The sequence below is a fragment of the Sebastes umbrosus genome, chromosome 17 (genome assembly GCF_015220745.1).
Source record: "Sebastes umbrosus isolate fSebUmb1 chromosome 17, fSebUmb1.pri, whole genome shotgun sequence".
In the NCBI taxonomy this organism is placed as follows: Eukaryota; Metazoa; Chordata; class Actinopteri; order Perciformes; family Sebastidae; genus Sebastes; species Sebastes umbrosus.
The window spans coordinates 5009451-5029917 of record NC_051285.1 but is presented as its reverse complement, the minus strand read 5'-3'; the positions used below and the strand labels follow the sequence as shown (position 1 = coordinate 5029917).

General features: G+C 36.7%; 3 protein-coding genes across 3 annotated transcripts in view; 2 read left to right on the top strand and 1 right to left on the bottom strand.

The window, feature by feature from the left end:
* Positions 1–2398, bottom strand: part of LOC119475880 (F-BAR and double SH3 domains protein 2-like) — a 30831-nt gene extending 28433 nt beyond the window's left edge. The window contains exon 1 of the mRNA XM_037748968.1: positions 2168–2398. Coding sequence (XP_037604896.1) covers positions 2168–2188 — 21 coding nt within the window. The 5' untranslated portion in view covers positions 2189–2398. The remainder of the gene's footprint in view (positions 1–2167) is intronic.
* Positions 2399–6141: 3743 nt separating this feature from the next.
* foxred1 (FAD-dependent oxidoreductase domain containing 1) lies at positions 6142–13330 on the top strand. Its single transcript, XM_037748939.1, has 11 exons — positions 6142–6536; positions 7297–7517; positions 8615–8725; positions 9041–9159; positions 9304–9398; positions 9516–9617; positions 10262–10338; positions 10741–10901; positions 11138–11267; positions 11350–11454; positions 12349–13330. The coding sequence occupies exons 1-11, from the start codon at positions 6371–6373 to the stop codon at positions 12601–12603; spliced, it is 1542 nt and encodes a 513-aa protein (XP_037604867.1). The 5' UTR covers positions 6142–6370; the 3' UTR covers positions 12604–13330.
* A 759-nt stretch (positions 13331–14089) lies between these two features.
* Positions 14090–19884, top strand: LOC119475861 (ATP-sensitive inward rectifier potassium channel 1-like). The gene is made up of 3 exons (XM_037748940.1): positions 14090–14214; positions 14255–16369; positions 18066–19884. Exons 2-3 carry the CDS (start codon positions 16353–16355, stop codon positions 19228–19230), a joined length of 1182 nt encoding a protein of 393 aa, XP_037604868.1. The 5' UTR covers positions 14090–14214; positions 14255–16352; the 3' UTR covers positions 19231–19884.
* Positions 19885–20467: the final 583 nt, after the last annotated feature.

The window sequence follows — 20467 nt, the reverse complement described above, 5'->3', positions numbered from 1 at the left end:
TATGAGACTAATTAAAGTTCACTAATTACAACTAAATGAAAATGTTCACATTGAAGATTGTGGATGTTATCATCAATCATCATCTATCAATATGTCAGAGAGCTTTAACTTCATGATATTGTCAAGAAACTAAAAAATAATCCAGTGCAAACAGATTTCAAGTATTACATCATCCTTCCTGGTGGGCAATCCAAATGTCCAAAGACAAAAAAATGATGATTCATAACATATAAAATTGTTTACATTACAAATAAGGAAATATTTATTTGACTCCAGTTGACATTATTCTAGTTGCAAAACGTATTGGAGTAGAAATGGTCAATTTTCTATGCTGCTGAGCCATGTTATTGAAATATGATCCCACATGAATTTTCGCACAGAACCAAACTTTTGCTGAAAATTTGTGTTTTTTTTACATTTATTTATCCAGCTAAAGCGCTTAAAATACGACTTCACTCTTACTTTAGGTAGGCTATTTTAAGTTAAGCTATAAATACATGATGACAAAGACTCTTCTTTTCCAACAAACTTCCCTAAGACGGGAAAAAAATTGCACCAAACTCCCTACAAAAATCTGTCAATTTACTGCTCCATAGCTCCAAACTATTAAATAACACAGCATGACTTTACTCGACTTTTTATTTTAATAAATGGGGATCCACTCTCAAAATCGGCATAGACAAAAAAAACGAAAAATATATTTAATTTGGGTAAAATCCTAACATTTGTTGTCAAAGACTCTTCTTTTCCAACAAATTTCCCCTTGGACGAGAAAAAAATGCACCAAACTACCTACAAAAATCTGTCAATTTACTGCTCCATAGCCCCAAACTCTATTAAATAACACAGCATTACTTTATTTGACTTTTATTTTAATAAATGAGGATCCACTCTCAAAATCGGCATAGATAAAAGAAACTTAAACTGTATTTAATTTGGGTAAAATCCTAACTAATTGCCATAATCTTGCTCCACAGTGTGAACCAAACTTTTGCTGAGGTTTGTGTTTTTACATTTATTCATCCAACTAAAGCACTTATAACACGACTTTACTCTTACCTTAGGTAGGCTATTTTAAGTTAAGCTATAAATAAATGATGACAAAGACTGTTTTTCTTCTTTTTCAACAAACTTCTCTTGGATGAGAAAAAAAATGCACCAAACTACCCACAAAAATCTGTCAATTTAGTTTTCCATAGCTCCAAACGCTATTAAATAACACAGCATGACTTTACTTGACTTTTATTTTTAATAAATGGGGATCCACTCTCAAAATCGGGATAGATAAGAAACTTAAACTGCATTTAATTTGGGTAAAATCCTAACTAATTGCCATAATCTTGCTCCACAGTGTGAACCGAACTTTTGCTGAGGTTTGTGTTTTTACATTTATTTATCCAACTAAAGCAATTAAAACACGACTTCACTCAGGCTATTTTAAGTTAAGCTATAAATACATGATGACAAAGACTGTTTATCTTCTTTTTCCAACAAACTTTCCTTGCATGAGAAAAAAAAATGCACCAAAAAAATGCACCAAACTACATACAAAAAACTGTCAATTAACTGCTCCATAGCTCCAAACGCTATTAAATAACACAGCATGACTTTACTTGACTTTTCTTTTTAATAAATGGGGATCCACTCTCAAAATCGGCATAGATAAAAAAACGAAAAACTGTATTTAATTTGGGTAAAATCCTAACTAATTGCTATAATCTTGCTCCACAGTGTGAACCAAACTTGATATTTACTTGAACTTTAAGAGTTGATTTGTACGCCGATTTAACATAACACCTCAATAACGTTATGTCTTAAAATATAGAGGTTATTTTTTAAGCCGATATTGCAAAAAAGGTTAAATTTGTGATATTTTGCATGTAGTTTGGCAGGATCTCTCCATTCGAGAGGGAACGTTAACGGGGCTATTCTCCCTGCACAAATTGTGGCACATGGGACCGTTTTTAACAACTTTTTCTTCCTTTGTTGCTATTTAAAGAAACATAAGAAGCTAATTAAACTTTTAAGACAACAAACTAGTGAACATTTGCATTATAAAAAGGCGAATTTATACGTTTTAAGACAACAAACAGCAACAAAAGGGAACATTTTCAACCGTTAAATATGCACCAACTTCGTCGAAGTAACGACGGTTAAAAAAACTCACCTTTCTCGGTGGGGGTTGCATCCTTATTTCTTGACATAAAAACTACACAAAAGATGAAAGTTTGTTTAGGAAAAGTTAGTGTAAATGTTTAGGAGATATTATAACGGAATAGAGGGTGTATTTGAGCCCTGGTCAGGCGGCCATGGCGAGTCCAGTATGAGTAGTAAGTTGAGTTGAGTCTGGTTGAAAACACTGAGTGGCCTCAGGGAACAGAAAACACATCCAGCATCAAGCTGGAGGGAAGAGCAGCAACACACTTCCTGTCATAGTTTCAAAATAAGACATGAATATAGAATACTACTTCCGTATACAATCTTCAAAATAAAAGCGAGCCATCTACAATATTTTTCAATATTTTTTATTTAAAAAGTGTTTTAAAAGAATAAACCCCAGCCTACAATTTTGATGCATGTAATATAAAACAAAAGCCTTTAAAAATAACAATAAGAAATTGTAATAAATGTAATGTAATTAATAAAAAAAAATAATAAGAAGAACATAATAATAATAATAATGATATATTTTAATAAATGTAATGTTATTAATACAAATAACATAAGATAAGATAAGAAAAGATAAGATATTCCTTTATTAGTCCCACAGTGCGGAAATTTGCAAAATAGTAATTCACTACTTATCACGAGACAAATTCATACTACTGCTATGGATAATAATAATAATAATAATAATAATAAGAAGAAGAAGAAGAAGAAGAAGAAGAAGAAGAAGAAGAAGAAGATGATAATAATAATAATAATAATAATAATAATAATAATAATAATAATAATAATAATAATAATATATTGATATTATTAATTATATTCTTATTATTAATGGTAAAACCAATACTAATGATAACATTTATTATTATTATTATTATTATTATTAATTGTATTGTTGTTATTACTATTATTACTATTAATAATAATAACAACAACAATAATAATACATATTATTATGGTTATTATTTTTGTTATTATTATTAATTTAATTATTATTACTAGCATTAATATTAATAATAACAATAACAACAACATCAATAATAATAATAATAATAATTATTATTATTATTATTGAATTAAATGTTTTAAATATAATTTTATTTGATCTTAATTAATTTTATTGTATTTTATTGCTTATTGTTTATAAATCAGTAATATAAGTCATTCTAATGCTTTTCTTTGCCTATGCAACGCACTTTGAATTCAAAATAAAGCCTCGCCGCAATTGATTCTTACAAACACATTGATACATCTTAATGTGTTACATCATATTTATTACTCTCATTTTAAAGTACACAAAATGTATCCTTCAGTGTCTTTAAATGTTCAAGATACAGTAAATAAGATTGTTTAATTTATGATGTAGTTATGAGAGATTTTTTACACTTACTACAGCTCAATAATGTATTGCACAGAGATATTAAACTGTTACCCAAATGTGTCTGTTTTGAGTGATTGTGATTTATTATCTCAGATTACATTGGTTTTACTTGATATGACAGCAGCTAAGAAATGTATTCTACTATAATGAAAGTCTGACAGGAAGTCTGGAATGAGCTCATAGAAAATCCTGTGTAGTGTAAAAGGGAAGTTGGAAATGTTCCCACAGTTCATGTAAATTAACAATGAAAATAGAAATATGAGATACAAAATACACAAGATATGTGTTTGTTTTGCTTATTTAACAGACTAAAACGTTTTTTTTTGCATTGAGTGACAATTTTTTCATCATAAATCATCTTTGACAGTGAGCCCTCTAGTGGCCATGTCATAGAAATAAGGAGAATGTGTTATGCTGTGTTTTTATTCATATTTATGTGATATAAACTCATAAACTAACTGGATTCACTATGTTGCCCTTTTAAAAACAATATGCAAAACCTGTATCGAGTTCTGGCTTATAAGTCTACCCACGTTTCATTGTATGTGTTCCTCTAATTATGCCCAACTTCCTGCCACCCTGCCTGTTATTGTGTTGGCATCCTGGTTTATTCTCAAAGACAGATCAGAAATGAACACGGGTCTAGTACAGGTAGCTGCATGCAAAACATCTAACTTGTAGAACGTGTTTGAAAGCAAGCCACACATATGCATATATAATTGCAGCTACAGTATGTTTTAAGTGTTTTACAATCTCACTGTTTTTTAAGAATTAGGTTAGATTAGGTTATCTTTATTGTCCTACTAGGGGAAATTTGTTTTGAAGCCAGGGTTAATATAAAAAACAGAATAAACACAATAAAACACAGAGCTAGAGCAGGAAAATTAAAATTCATACCAAGTACACATACAAACAATAGTGCTTAATGTGCAAGGGAAGTGCAAAAAGTGCAGTCAGAGTGCTATATTTAATATTGAGCATATGCAAAAAAAAAAAAGTAGATGCAATTCTGCCAGATGACACCTGCAACTGTAGTGGAGGATAACACATTTGAATCCAATCCCGTAAATCAGATAGGAAAATCATGAGGGGAATTGTGCAGGGATACTGGGGTGACAGACTATTGGGGTTGTCCCCTCTGATTGGCCCGATGCGGTCACATGATGAGCCTCTGCTCACGTCATCAGCCAGCATCAAGTGAGCAGGAATATAATTAAGGTTCCATGAGTGGTTTTCAAAATAAAATGATTTTTTGCACCATATTGCTTAATTTGACTCATCTCATGTCAGGTTCAACTTACTCACCTCACTCTTATGTCCTAGCCAGATATAACACTGTTCACTTCACTTTTTTTTACCTTACTTTAAACCATGTTTACTGTCTTGTATATGTTTATGTTTACTATTACTACTATTTTGAATATTTTTCTCATTCTGAAATATTTTCAATAATATTTTATTTTATATTTTTAACTGGTATTTTGTAGAGCTGCACCGATCCGATTTTTTCTTTTTCTTTTTTTTATACTTTATTTTTTCCCTTTTTCAAGGTTGTTTTCTTATATGCAATTTACAGTTCTTAATTACAATAGTTTATAAACCAATTTTTAAAGTAAATTTAGTTGAGCTTATAGACAAACTCATTAAGTACACTAGAGAAAACAACCTCAACATTCAAAATTGAAATAAAATTAAGAAAATAAATAATAATAATAATAATAATAATAAAAAGATATAATAAAAAAACACACGAAAAAACAATAACAATAATACAAAAATGAGAAAGTAATAATAATAAATTAAATAAACTAATTTAAACAAAGTTATTATTAAATAAAAAGGGGGGACGATTGGTGGGATTATTCTTTATTTCATGGGATATTTTGGGTTTTATACTTTATTATGACATTCTTATAAATAAATATATATATATATATATATATATACATATATATATATATATAAATAATTAAAGAAAAGTATTTGAATACTGATTTGATGGTCGATTACCATGGCATTGGTCGAAGCTTCGAAGCTTTCGGGTCAGCACTACTGTTCAATCAATAAAAATCAGCACATAAACCTGTATAACTGAACGGAAATAATCGTTAGTTTCAGTTCGAAAAATACTATATAACAGACAGAGTCTTCTATGATTAAAAAACAAATTTATGCCTGTTCGTATCCCCAGTTTGTGACAGTCTATCGTTAATACATGAGAGACTGTAATGGAAAATTACTATGTATGTGGTGATGTCTCTTTTGCAATAGCAGAAAGTTATTGTCTGCATGTCTCATGTAGTGGGAAAGTGGGAGTGTTGACTTTCTACTGAAAAACAACTCCTTATCTGTAGAAAAACATCTCCTTTTCCCACACTCCCCATTGTAGATTTCTATATAATCACATTGTAATATTCTTCTGCAGACTCTGTGTGACTCTGTATAACCAGTGCCTCTTCTTATAAGAATAAAATACAACAAAGACATTTCATCTGTTTGAGATCTTTATTTCAGGGTTCATTAAGACTCATCTAGGGAAATTGACAGAATTTCCATTACAAGACACAGACTGGCACAAACTGGGAGGTGCTGCAAAGTGATGGCATGGGGGTATGTGCTTTTATTTTGAAGGGAAACACAGTTCTTCCGGTTACACTTCCTTGTTTTATTGATTTTGACTTATACTCGACCTCGCTGTCATATATACAGATTTAACTGCACACATCTCAAGAGAGAAGACATGCAAGTTTGTTCACATTGCAGCTGCTCTGGTTTCACACAGTGTAGACCTGCAGTTCAGTAACTAGTTAGCTCTCAGCCATGTCCACGTGGCGCAGGCTGCATGTGAAGGTGAGGACAGCTCATGGATTACTACTTAATGGTACCTGCAGACTGGGGACACAACAACACACATGGCCGAATGGACACTTAACCTTATGTCAAAGCCTAAGTACAGGCAGACCTTTAAGGAATGACTTCTTCAAAGGTGAGGGGACATCAGAGGAAGTAAACGTGCAACTTCTCATTCACAAATACACAAATTATACTATTATTTGTTTATAAACACATGAATGCAACATGCATGTCACATCTGAAACTCTCTGTTGCATTTTTATAAGTTTCTTTACAATTCGGCATGCATATAATTTTTTATTTCAAAATGTAAACTTTTACATTTTGTTCCAATTGCTCCTTACACTACAGAAGATTTACAACAATTACACTGTTATATAAAATAATTTTCTGATATATGGATTGATATAAATGCCGAATTATAGAGTGGTAGCTAAAGTTTCAGAAAATCATTAAAGTTTGTAATGTGCATGTTAACATCTGCCAAATTATGATGAATTAAAATAAAATGTCTACTTCTGTGGTCCAGACCTGTAGACCCAGCTGGAAGTATTTTTCTAATATATGAATTGCTATATATGCCGAAATATAGAGTGGTAGTTAAAGTTTCAGAAAATAATTAGATTTTGTAATGTGCATGTTAACATCTGCCACATTATGATGATTCAGAATAAAATTTCTACTTTTGTGGCCCAGACCTGGAGACCCCAGCTGGAAGTATTTTTCTAATATCAAATTATTATCATTATTATTATTAATATATGAATTGCTATATATGCCGAATTATAGAGTGGTAGTTAAAGTTTCATAAAATCATTAAAGTTTGTAATGTGCATGTTAACATCTGCCAAATTATGATGAATTACATTAAAATGTATACTTTTGTAACCCAGACCTGGAGACCCAGCTGGCAGCTATGAGGAAGAAGGCGTCGGACGCTCTTCCAGGGAGCAGCTGGAGCCCCCTGGAGATAAACAAGAACCTTCCCCCGGAGAGGGCCGACATTGTGATCGTAGGAGGCGGTGTGATGGGCTGGTCCGTCGCCTACTGGCTCAAGCAGAAGGAGAGGGTGCGAGGAGGGGTGAAAGTTGTTGTGGTGGAGAAGGACCCAACGGTGAGGCCCCCAGGATTAAAAACTCTGCTTACACACATCATCTAATGGGTTAAAAACTGTGAGAATAAAGTCATAACTTTATGAGAAAAAAAGTCATAATATTACGAGAATAAAGTCATAATATTATGAAAATAAAGTCAGAAATTTAAAAGAAAAAAAAGTTGTAATATTTTGAGAATAAAGTCAGAATATTATAAAGTAGTCATTTTACGTGTTATTTTCTTTTTTCTCGTAAAGTTATGACTTCATTCTTGTAATATTACAACCTTATTCTCGTAATATTACAACTTTTTTTCTCGTAAAGTTATGACTTTATTCTCGTAATATTACAACTTTTTTCTCGTTAAGTTATGACTTTATTCTCGTAATATTACGACTTTTTTCTCGTTAAGTTATGACTTTATTCTCGTAATATTACAACTTTTTTCTCGTAAAGTTATGACTTTATTCTCGTAATATTACGACTTTTTTCTCGTTAAGTTATGACTTTATTCTCGTAATATTACAACTTTTTTCTCGTAAAGTTATGACTTTATTCTCGTAATATTACAACTTTTTTCTCGTTAAGTTATGACTTTATTCTCGTAATATTACAATTTTTTTCTCGTAAAGTTATGACTTTATTCTCGTAATATTACGACTTTTTTTCTCGTAAAGTTATGATTTTATTCAAGTAATATTACGCCTTTTTTCTCGTAAAGTAATGACTCGATTCTCGTAATATTACAATGTTTTTCTAGTAATATTATGACTTTATTCTGGAAATCTCAGATTTTTTTGCCTCAATGTGGCCCTAATACTCCGTAGTACTTGCACTTACACTTGCCCTCACTGCATTAGATTTATATACTATGTACTTACACTATAAACTGTGTTACCTTCATCACATACTCAAATGTTTTGAGGCTCCAAACGGATTATTTGGGTTTGTTTTTTTTTGCCTAAAATGGCTCTTTTGATAATAAAAGTTGCTGACCCCTGCTCTAGACAAAACTGCTTATCGTCTGAAATCCTAAACAACTTTCTTAACAGAATAATCAGCCTGCTTCTACACAGTTCCTTATTAACTGCTTCCTGCTGCATGTGTTTCTCCCCAGTACTCCCAGGCCTCCACCGTGCTGTCTGCGGGGGGGATCCGACAGCAGTTCTCGCTGCCCGAGAACATCCACCTCTCCCTGGCCTCCGCAGACTTCATGAGGAACATCAATGTAGGTCACGTTTGAAGGTGTTTGTGTGCAGCCTCTCTCAGCTTTACAGCACGCTGGCAATGAATGACGGGCCTTTAAATTATTGAATAGGACAGTGATGTATGTTACGTTAATATGTGAGCAAGAGCTGATTGTTTGACCAACTTGTAGGTCTTGTAGTCTCTGTTGGTTACCTTACAGCAAGATATAGGCTGTATTCGAAACCGCCTACTACATACTACTGACGAACGCAGTATAAAGTACATACTGCGTTCCTCAGTAGTATGCAGTATGAAACAGTTAATCTGTGTATGTCGCACCTCCGTGTCGTCTCAGGAACACCTCGACGTGTTGAACGAAGACCCAGTGGACCTCCAGTTCAACCAATCAGGATACCTCTTCCTGGCCAATGAGAAGGTGGCTCACATTATGGAGGAGAACTACAGCACCCAGAGGTGTCAGTCCTCTTTCATTCAGTACAACTATCTGAAAACTAGAAGTCACTGTGTCATCCATTCAGAGATTCTAGGAGGACATTACGAGGCTCCAGGGATAATTACAAGTATTTGTCAATAAATTACTTCACTTTATGATTGTAGGAACGCTGGAGCCAAAGTTTCACTTCTCTCTCCGACACAAGTGAAAGAGAAGTTTCCGTGGATAAACACAGACGACATCGCGCTCGCTTCATATGGTGAGTGCAGGTTAACATTCAATCACTTCATATGGTTGTAAGAGTACACGGTGTTATTGATTTACCTGTTGTTCAACAGAGTTAACTTTTCTTACCGCTTGTCGTCCTGACCTCCAGGGTTGGAGAACGAGGGCTGGTTCGACCCCTGGACGCTGCTGAACGCCTTCAGGAGGAAGGCCATCTCTATGGGAGTCATTCAGTGCTGCGGAGAAGTCACAGGTTCGTTATTATGACACAAAGACATGAGGCTGTGATTATCCTAGAGGTCACCACAGGTCATTTTATACACTGAGGTCACGTTTAAAAGAAATGGTCTCACTACGATGAAATGTCTACTATGGGGACCAACATCATCACACATGAATACAGTTGGGCTCATTGGATCCACAAGAGTCTCAGCTTTACAGTGATACCGAATTTATTTAATTCCAAGACTGTTTAGGGACCCCAGTATGCAGAAATATTCAAACACATCATTTTAGAATAGGCGAAAATAACACATTTATACTGCATTAAAAAAAATGCATGTGATTATCATAAAGTGGGCATGTCTGTAAAGGGGAGACTCGTGGGTACCCATAGAACCCATTTACATTCACATATCTGGAGGTCAGAGGTTAACCAAAACATGCCCTCAGACCCAGTATTTTATGTGGATTTTCCCCCCAACTATTAAAAGGTATGATTTTTATATTGAAATAGTGCTAATTCCCAAGCTTAACTACCCCATGGCCATTTTCTGACCCTTTGTTACTCTAGTCTTATTACCATGCAGTGTTTTCCTTTATGCCTGTGTGAATGCATACTGTGTTTAATGACCGACCGTCTGCTGGCTGGTATTCATGTTTCTGTTTCTTCCACAGATTTTAAATACACCGTAAACGTGATGACAAACGCTGATGGTGATCAAATGGATTTCAGGAGGATCAAATCTGTCAAAGTAAGATTTTTTTTATAGGTAACATTTTCACCAACATGTCAGATTAATTGTGCAGTCTCAGTGCCAAGGTTAAAAAGTTTAGGAGCCCTTACATTAAATGAACTTGTAATTTATACACAGCCTTTAAGAACTAATTTCCCTTTTCCCCCTTTAATATTCTAGTATTTTTTTGGGGGGGGAAAGGCACATTGGGTCAGACAAATTTCTGTGTTTTTGGTTAAAAAAAAAAAAACATTCAGGAAAAAAAGTGCCGCCTCTTTCTTCTGGAAAATGTAACATCTCCTTAAAATCAGCGCAAATTTTAGGTAGTATTGGTTAATGTGGTTGATATGCAATAAAATATTGGAAATTCCTTTCCTTAGTTGTGTTGTACATGATGGGATAATGTCTGGTGTCGAGCAGGTGCAGATGCCTAACAGTCTGGAGTACCAGCCGGTTGAATGTGCCATTGTGGTGAATGCAGCAGGAGCCTTTTCTGCTAAACTGGCAGAGATGCTGGGAATCGGCTTCGGTCCCAAAGACTCCATCGCTGGAATCCCGGTCCCTGTTGAGCCTCGCAAAAGGTCGGTCATTGACTCAAGTGGCATATTTCCCTTTTGTCAAAATGTCTAGTTGTCTTTGAAAGGGACCGGCGGTGGCCTCGTACAGTGCAGCTCTTTATTCTAACTGACTAACTTCATTAAAGGTGTTCACTTCCAAATCCGATGAACTATATCAATGCTCTAATGACATAAAAGTAACAGTTTACGCAGGACTGTAAGAATATACTGTATGTAAGATATGACTTGCTTTTTTTCAGATATATATATGTGGTCCACTGTCCTGATGGTCCAGGTCTAGACACTCCCTTCCTGATTGATTACTCTGGAGTTTACTTCAGAAGAGAGGGGTTAGGAGGGAACTACATCGCCGGGACATCACCAGAGGAGGTTTGTTTTAGTTCAAAGCTTTTTTTCTTTACTGTTTTATGAATAAAAAAGTTAAATAGAAGGTGTTTTTTTTCCTCCTCAGTTGGAGGAGCCAGACACCAGTAACCTGGAGGTGGACCACCAGTTTTTTGAGGACAAGGTTTGGCCCAGCTTGGCCTCTCGTGTTCCTGCCTTCGAGAAGCTGAAGGTAAGGGTAGGGACACGTTGATATAAGGGCTGTCAATCGATTTAAAATGTTTAATTCCAGTCACGTGACAAAAAAAAATCAGTGAAACATTGACCGAACTGAAGGCTGTTTACACAGAGAGAAAACAGTTTAATATGCATAGCAAGTGGAGCCTCAATTTGTTTCCAATATTGGTAACACTTGTTGGAAGTTAGAAAAATGTTGTATATATAGATTCAATTTTATTCCAATTTTTGTAAAATACATTATCAAAGTAAATCAACTTTCATTTTTTTGTGGTTTATGACATTATAACTGTGTTATACTGCTCATAAAAACACATTTTTTTTATCAGTTTCAGCCCTCCGTCACTAAGCTCGTTAAGTTTAAATCTGAAAACGCCGGCTTTGTGTCTCAGTGTGTGCAGGAAACAGTGTGCACATCACACAGCAGTATTTATGTTGCTTTTTGTCAGACGTCACGATAATAAAATAATGATTTTATCAAAACCACATGAGCGCTGATTGTATCACTATTTCATACTTGTTCAGTTGTCTGACAACAGAGAGAGAAAAATATGTAAATGAGAACAACTATTTTGTGGATTTTTCTGTATTAAAACAGTATAGGTGAGAACACTAGATTTAATGACAGAGTAACGTTTCCAGTCGTCTGTTTGGCAGCAAAGTTAAGAAAACAACTGTAACTTTCTCTCTAATCACTAATTTAAACTGTTGATATAACCGATCACACAGCTGTTAACCTGTATTTATGTTTATTTTTATTCATGCAATCACAAAATAAGGATTTGGTCATCTGTGCAGTGTCTGTACCTTAGTTTTGTTAAATGAAAAGAGGACATGTGGCTGTTTTTATGTTGTTTTAAAACACCGTTTTTCTTGTTCCCTCCCTCAGGTGAAGAGTGCCTGGGCTGGTTTCTACGACTACAACACCTTCGACCAGAACGGCATCATTGGCCTGCACCCTCTCATCAACAACATGTTCTTTGCCACCGGTTTCAGCGGCCACGGCCTGCAGCACTCCCCCGCGGTGGGTCGATCTGTGGCAGAGCTGATCCTGGATGGAAATTTCACGACGTTGAACTTGAGCGGCCTCGGCTTCAGACGCATTCTGGAGCAGGAACCCATGCTGGAGAGGAACATCGTTTAGACGATCTGGGACCTTTTGGTGTTTTTAAAGGGTTGTTACGGATTCACCAAAGTCACACAATAACACAAACTAGCTGATCGAGGCAGCGGTTGACCAGCAACTCCTGTGTTGTGTGAGGCAAAATGACTGTTTTTGTTTCTTTACCCGGCTACTGCAAATGGAGCAATATACAACATTACGAGTATTTCAGGTGTTGTATAGACATTGTGCACCAGATGGAGCCATTTCTGTGTGATTTTAATATCAAGTAACTAGCGTTGTAGTGTGGAGCATCACCCCTTCTTATAAGTCAAATTTAAGGCAAACTGTTTCAGCAAAATTTTAATTTGGAAGTCAAAAGCGAAATGATTTATTATTTTAAGTCAGTAACAAGAAGAGAGAGGACAGATCAGGACCAATTAGTTTATTCTAAAACTATTTAAAAACTGAAAATGTCACATAGTAATGAAAACAGCTAAGATGAGCATGTTATAACTGAAAGATCATTACTAAAACTCTAAGCCAAGTGGAAAATATGCCGTTCTTGTAGAACATGAGCAATAAAAGCACCTAATTCAAGACCCTGATACCCTTACATTATTAATGATATTTAAAGTGCGGGATGTACACTGGATTAATGAGGTCCATGCATATTAAATTGTGGTGTCTGTTGGTCTTAGCGATGAGGTTATTTACCAAATATTAGCTCTGACAGGCTTAGTTAATAAAGCTGTCTTGTTTAATACTTTAACTCCTCACATATTAATTTGTCTCATATGCAGCACATTAAGCCTTTTACTGCTCTCAGGATCAATTTAGATTGATAATTTATTAGTAATTAGTTCATTACAGCAGGTTTTGTAGAGAGTCCTTTCTATTAGGCCCTAACTGATGACCTGATAGAAGTAGAAATGTCTTAGATTGGTCAGTTAAAGAGGAGAATACTGGAGTATATTTACTTTGTGCATGAGAAAACTCAGATGGGTGCGTTTCCTCACTTCTGTTTCTCTTCTCATGCACCGATTCGCTTAAGCTGAACAGCCAATCAGAGTGATTTCTCTCACTGTCGAGCTCCGCCGACAATTCAACAAGCTCAACCGGCCAAAAAGCCTCCGACACGGGCAGACTAGAGCCGACGATGCGGGACACACCGCAAAAACTAGGGTGACAGACGTTTTTGCACCGGCCCAACAATACATTATATTTTAGAAGATAACATACATTGTTACTGTAAAATCTTAATCTGAAAAGTAACTACAGGTGTTAAATAAATGTCGTAGAAAGTACAATATTTCCCTCTGAAATGTAATGGAGTAGAAGTATAAAGGAGTATGGAAACACTCAAGTTAAGTACTACAAATTTTACTTAAGTGTACTTAATTACGTTCCTCCACTGAATAACTGATTATTTGGGACCATTTTGTCTGGTTTGCTGAGCTTGATGATACAAACTGTGTTGTGGTTTCCTCAACTAAAGAGTGGTTCGTGAATCTCCCTCCTCCTCTCCTCCCCACATAGTGACACCAGCCACCTCCACATCCTCCACATGTTGACTTCCTGCAGCAAAACACCACAGACCTGCAGAAAGATTGAAACTGCAGAGCAGTTATTGGCAAAAGCCCCCCCCCAACAGTTTTACTTGTAGAGGAGAGGTCCCTTCTTTATATTCGAGGTAACTGTGAAAGTAGAACTACAACAAAAAAAGTCCCCTGTACCAAACTTACTGTGCAAACTACACCGTATTGGTGCTAAAGTGGATTCTGTTTCCATTACAGAGATAAATAAAGATTGTAAAGCAGCAGTGGGTAGAAATGGAGCAAATACAAGTTATTTTTATAAAACGGTCGCTTATTTTTGCCCAATGACACCATAAATACACTGCCTACTGAAACTTTAAAATCCACTCATACACTGCAACAACATCCCCTAGTTTACAGTAGATTAAAGGTTCTTTAGATATCTATGATCATTGCTATTAAAGCTACTACAATTGCACATCGATTCCTTTTTGATTGATCGAACTGTCACTTTGATTTTAAAGTTTTGCAATGTGAAATGAGAACCATAGAGGTACTGAGGCAGCACTTGCACAAGAGGGTTGAAAGTCACTTATTACAAGCAAGCGACACCATCGTGCACGTGGAGGGTTAGAAAACAAACCGTAATCGCTGAGAGCTTATGGGGACTGCTGATTAGCTCTATATACTCTACTCTACTCTACTCTACTTACTATTTTACAAACAGTTTACACCTCTGTGTATATATATTTATGTATTACTTTTCTATACATATATATTCCTGTTTACACCTCCGTATATATGTATTACTTCTCATCATGCATATACATCCTTTTTACAGCTCCCTTATCCATTTGAAATACTGCTAATTTAACTTCACTACTTTATGCTTTTGATTCTCATTTTGCCTTTACTTGTGTGATTTTCCTTTTTTATATATATAAACATTTTTAATGAGCATTGTTGGAGAGTACCTGAGACCCAGGACTTTCATTGCCAACGACTGCTTGCTGTACTTGTTGTGCATACGACAAATAAACAAACTGGAAACTTGGAAATCAAGATATAAGTTGTTTTTGACCACTGACTTCCTGGAGTCTGGTGTTTGCTAGGCAACGGGTCCCAACCAAGAAATAGTCCAGTTAAACAAAAACAACTTTTTACACTTCAGTTTTGTACGTATTAAACAAACAACATATAACAAGTTAATCAGTGAGATTTAGAGGACCTGTTAGGTGGATTTAGTGACCTTTGGACAGAGCTAAGCTAGCTGTTTTCTCATGTTTCCAGTCTTTGTGCTAAGTTAAATTAACTCCATATTGAGTGTACACACACATCATCTAACTCTATGCAAGAAAGCGAATGGGCTTATCTCCCAAAGTGTTTAATTTTTCCTTTAATAATGTTTATGTACAGCTCTGCATTGGCTGTTATTTTGAAAATTCAAAACTAGTGCTTAAAACACTTGTGTATTTACAGATGCACCTGATTAAACTGACTGTGTTGTGGCAGGAAGTTAGTACAGTGGCCTGTAAAAATCTTGCAGAGTCTCTGCAGTTGAATAAATACAGCAGCAACACTGTCTGCATCTTCATCCATCTCCCGCTCCCCCTCATTTACATGCAGTTAATGGCATCTGTAGCCATCGCTGAGGGGCCCTCTCTTGTAATCATAACAGATCATGGAAATATGCTCCACCAAATATGAAACTGGTCCCTCTGCAGCCAAGAGAATATGGCAAAGACATTTTGTCCCCGCAGCTCTTCATTTTGATGCAAATGTGAGGCAGCCTCACAGGTTCGAATGCGGGAGGGGGAAGGGGGACCAGGGGAAACGCAATTGAGGGATTTCTTTGTGAGGCCCGACGCAAATCCCAAATGTTTTCAGGGCTGAAAACAAAAACAGCATGGGTGCAGCACCGGCCAGATAGGCCCCTTCAATAGATGCACCTTCTGCCACACAAAAGCACTGAATATTTCTCTCCTCATGCCGGTGAGGATTTATACTGACAACAGCATCCAGTCACTTTTTCGGTGACTATTTGAGTGATGCAGGGAGTCGCCCTGAAGCGGCGCCCGGTGGGAGCTCTCTGGCTGGCTCCGCTGTCTGTATGAAGCCAGCATACACGGTGGCATGTGGCTGGGATTAGGAAATTTCACTGTGGATTAAAATCTTTCCAACGCCTCCATGGCCACTCGCTAAAAGAAAGAGAGTCTAAAGTTCCAGTGGAGATCCAGTGAGCGCTCTGGGCCCATGGTCTCACTTAGCAGGTACGTTCAACTTTTCTCTATTTCGTTTTACAGAATACAAGAGTGGATGAATTATTGACTTTTTAGACTTTGTGTCTAGAGTTTTGAGACATATTTCAAGCGCTGTTCCTTTCTCTAACAATCCAAATGAGTCTAATATCTAACATGTACAGTATTGTTTTTACAGAGGAAAGTTACTTTAACATATTTATTACTTAGAGATTATATATGATTGTAAACTTTCTCTAGTTTTCCCACTGTGGTCTCGTACAGAATATACAATAGTGGCATTGCCAATTATGTAATACAAAGAACTAAAGTGATCCAGTGCTGACAGTACTTCTTTAAACCCTTATTAACTGGAAAAAACCACAATAACAAGTAGTTTTTCTAGTTTGCCCAACACCAAAATGATGTAAAAATAATGAAATATGTACGTAATGAAAAGTTAATAGTACTTTTGTGTGATCATAAACGGTTAAAGACAGTTGACAACAAATATATAAAATTGGTTTTAATTAGATTATTCTTAAAGTCTGAAAAGTTTTATTCCAAAAATATGTGTTTCTCAAGTTTTAGTACCATTTTTCCCCACTACTTTCTTGAACGTAAATCTTGAGTCTGTTATGTAAGGCTCAAAGAGGACCACGTGGTTCATACTGCACAGAACAGACTGGTAATGTAACTACCGCACACAATAACTATTGTCCTGTTGTAGGTCCGTACTAAACAGACTTGTCATTAATTCCCTGCTTGTTTATTTGTATGTTCTGACTGACACATACTCTTATTTGTGAAATGGCTGCTATTGAAGTCATGACACCCATTAATCACTTCAATTTGCCTGAAAAGACATTAATTGACATTGAGATAACTCAATTAGGTTCAGGTTAAATGATAAAGGCCAGTGATATTCTATATTTTTGTTTTTGTCAACAAATCCCTTGAAAAGGCCAAAACCAACACTGTGTTATTAGTTCTGCCACATGACGATGTAAACCTATAACAACAGGTCACAAATATATAGTTAAATTTTTTTTAAAGGCTCAGTAATCTACTGTAACAGGTGGACACTGTAGTTTTTAATCAAACAAACAGAAGTAAATAATGCATTTGTTGGGGACTATTTTCCGCGGCGGATTAATACACATTTGTGTTTGGAGCTCTATGGCACAGAGTAATAAGATATAACAGGCTTCTGTTACACAGACAATACTTGTTAGTAAAATGGAGTCTAGTGGTTTTGGCAAGAACATAGATGGATACAACGGCTTCAGTCGGAAAGGGCTGTCTGACGGCGAGATAAAGCGGTGAAAATGTTCTAAATATAGCGTACACTTGAACAAATTTTTTTAGGTGTCTTAAATGCGTTTTGCTGCTTGCCCCATCCACAGCAGTACATTTCTTTACTCCCGTGCTGGTGGGTAGGTAATACACTGGCTATGGATAACAACCTCATACAACCCCACTTCAAAACACCCAAACGATCCCTTTAACTTTGTGTTCGTTAAAGTGAATTGAATAATTAAATATGTGAAAATATTCAACATGTTTTTTACTAGCTGCTAGCTGCTCTGTTGGTTTCCACCTAAATCTAACTTTAATTTAAGGATAGATGGGTTCACATGCTGTACAGATTGTGAAGCGCTTTGAGGCAAATTTGTGATCTTGGGAACTTGACTTTGACTGGTATGAGGTGACTTCTTGCTCTCTCCAGCTCCAGGATGTTCCCGGTGCTCCAGGGTCACATCCCGCCAGCTGCACACCGAAGCCACAAAACTCGCTTGGTCACCAAAGACGGGCACTGCAACATCGAGTTCGGCAACATCGAATACAGCAACCACTTTGCATACATGGTGGACTTCTGGACCACGTTTGTGGAGATCCGCTGGCGTTTCGTTCTCCTCCTGTTTGTGGCTTCGTTCACAGGCAGCTGGTTCGTTTTCAGCCTGCTGTGGTACTGGATCGCCAAGAACAACGGAGATCTGACGGGGCAGAACCGCACAGACGGACACGTGCAGTGTATAGACAATGTTAACGGCCTCACAACGGCGTTCCTCTACTCCCTGGAGACCCAGACCACCATTGGGTACGGTGGCAGGGCGCTGACTGGGCACTGTGGCGGCACCGTGGCTCTACTTATCGTCCAATCTCTAATCGGTGTCTTCATCAATTGTTTCATGTGTGGCGTCATCTTGGCCAAGATCTCCTTACCCAAAAAAAGGGCAAAGACTGTGACCTTCAGCGACACAGCCGTCGTCTGCTTGAAGAAAGGAAGTCTGTGTCTCCTGATCAGAGTGGCAAACCTTCGAAAGACGTTATTAATCGGCAGCCAGATCTACGGCAAGCTGCTCAGGACAACAAGCACATCAGATGGAGACACCATCATCCTGGACCAGGTGGACATTGACTTTACGGTCGACGCCGGCAAGGATAACTTGTTTTTTGTTTGCCCTTTAACCCTCTACCATGTGATCAACAGATCGAGTCCGTTCTATGAGCTGTCAGCGGACTCTCTTCCCCACCAGGACTTTGAGCTGGTGGTCTTTTTGGACGGGACGGCCGAGTCCACCAGCTCCTCCTGTCAGGTCCGAACCTCCTACATCCCTCAGGAGATCCAGTGGGGGTTCAGCTTCCTGCCCATCATCTCCCGCACCAAGACGGGAAAGTACCGCGTGGACTTCTCAAACTTTTCCAGAAGCGTCCGGGTGACCACGCCGCACTGCGTCCACTGCTTCGAGACAGACGCAGACCAGATAAACCACAACAACCACAACAGCCAGAACCGAGAAAATCACAACAACCAGCAGAAGTTGGGGATCGACAACTTGGGGTTTCAGGTGATCGACATTCACGACTCTGTCGACATCACCAAAATGTGAGCCTAGTGAGTCAGGATGTGGGAAATAAATTGTGAAAAGTCACTTCCTTTGATGCAAAGTTTCACTGTTAGTCAGACGTTCTAGACGAGGAGTGAATCGGTGCAGAAGTATTTGCTTCCTCCAGTGAACATTTTGAGTTAATCGTTTTTTGCCTCAAACAGCAGAAACATTCAGAGTGTGGATAAAAACTCAGACATGAGCGGGAGTTAAGCTCTTTGCTCAGCAGCTCATTACAATCAAAGCACCTTTGGGACTTGTGACTTTGTCTAGGTAATGTGTGGAAGAGAGGGAAAAAAGAGGGATTGAAGTTTTGACGCATGTAAAATGAAAGGGGTGAAATACTGGATGGCACAGTGGGTACTTCTCGAGGAGATTAGGGCCTGAGCCTGTTATAATGAAAACACTGTGTGCTATAAAGTCTGTGGAAGGAAATCAAAAGTAGGACAGGCCTTTTGAGTTCTCTAATTATTCCTACTAAAATACTAACTGTTTTTTGTGTCACATCTTGTATGCGTTGATAATTAGGAAACTGTGTGGACATAGCTGCTAAATGAGATTATTCTAACTGTGACCAGTCTACATTTTGTACTTCTGTAACACTGAAACTTCTTCTCAGGGAAAATAACATCCTTGGCAGGAATAAACCCGTTTTTCACAATTCATTGACTTTTTGTTCATTCTTTATGTCTTTTTGGTATTATACACATTGCATATGCAAGTACGTCAGAATTATGATTAATAGTGATGGAATTTCAAAGTACATTTACTCAAGTGCCGTTCTTAAGTACACATTTGAGGTAATCCTACTTTACTTTAGGACAGTATTTCCATTTTATGCTACGTTATATTGCTGCATTTCAGAGGCAAATATTTTACTTTTAATTTCAGTACAAATGATAAATAAAGATTTTATACTAATTCTACTACTACTAGATCATATTTTCTGTGAATATTTTCTGTGAATATTTTCTGGTTTCCTTTAGTCTTTTACCACTGTAAACTGAATATTTAGGGTTTTGGACATAAGGATTTTTCACCATTTTATAAACCAAACAATCAAATCAAGTAATAGACATTAATAGCATTAATGCAATTTGTGATTTTTAGGTTGTAGTGGGTTTTAAAGCTAGAGTGAAGGTACTGGCATCACATGAAACTAAGAAACCTAAAGAATCCATTAATACCAACCATGTCATACTAGCTTGTCGAGAAGGAGGCTTAATAACGCTCCAAACTT

Excerpts from the sequence above, each read along its gene's own strand:
- foxred1 (XM_037748939.1), top strand. The coding sequence starts at position 6,371 with ATGTCCACGTGGCGCAGGCTGCATGTGAAGGTGAGGACAGCTCATGGA. Across the intron at positions 9,160-9,303 it reads GAGAACTACAGCACCCAGAG|GAACGCTGGAGCCAAAGTTT; the intron begins GTGTCAGTCCTC and ends TTATGATTGTAG. Across the intron at positions 10,339-10,740 it reads GGAGGATCAAATCTGTCAAA|GTGCAGATGCCTAACAGTCT; the intron begins GTAAGATTTTTT and ends GGTGTCGAGCAG.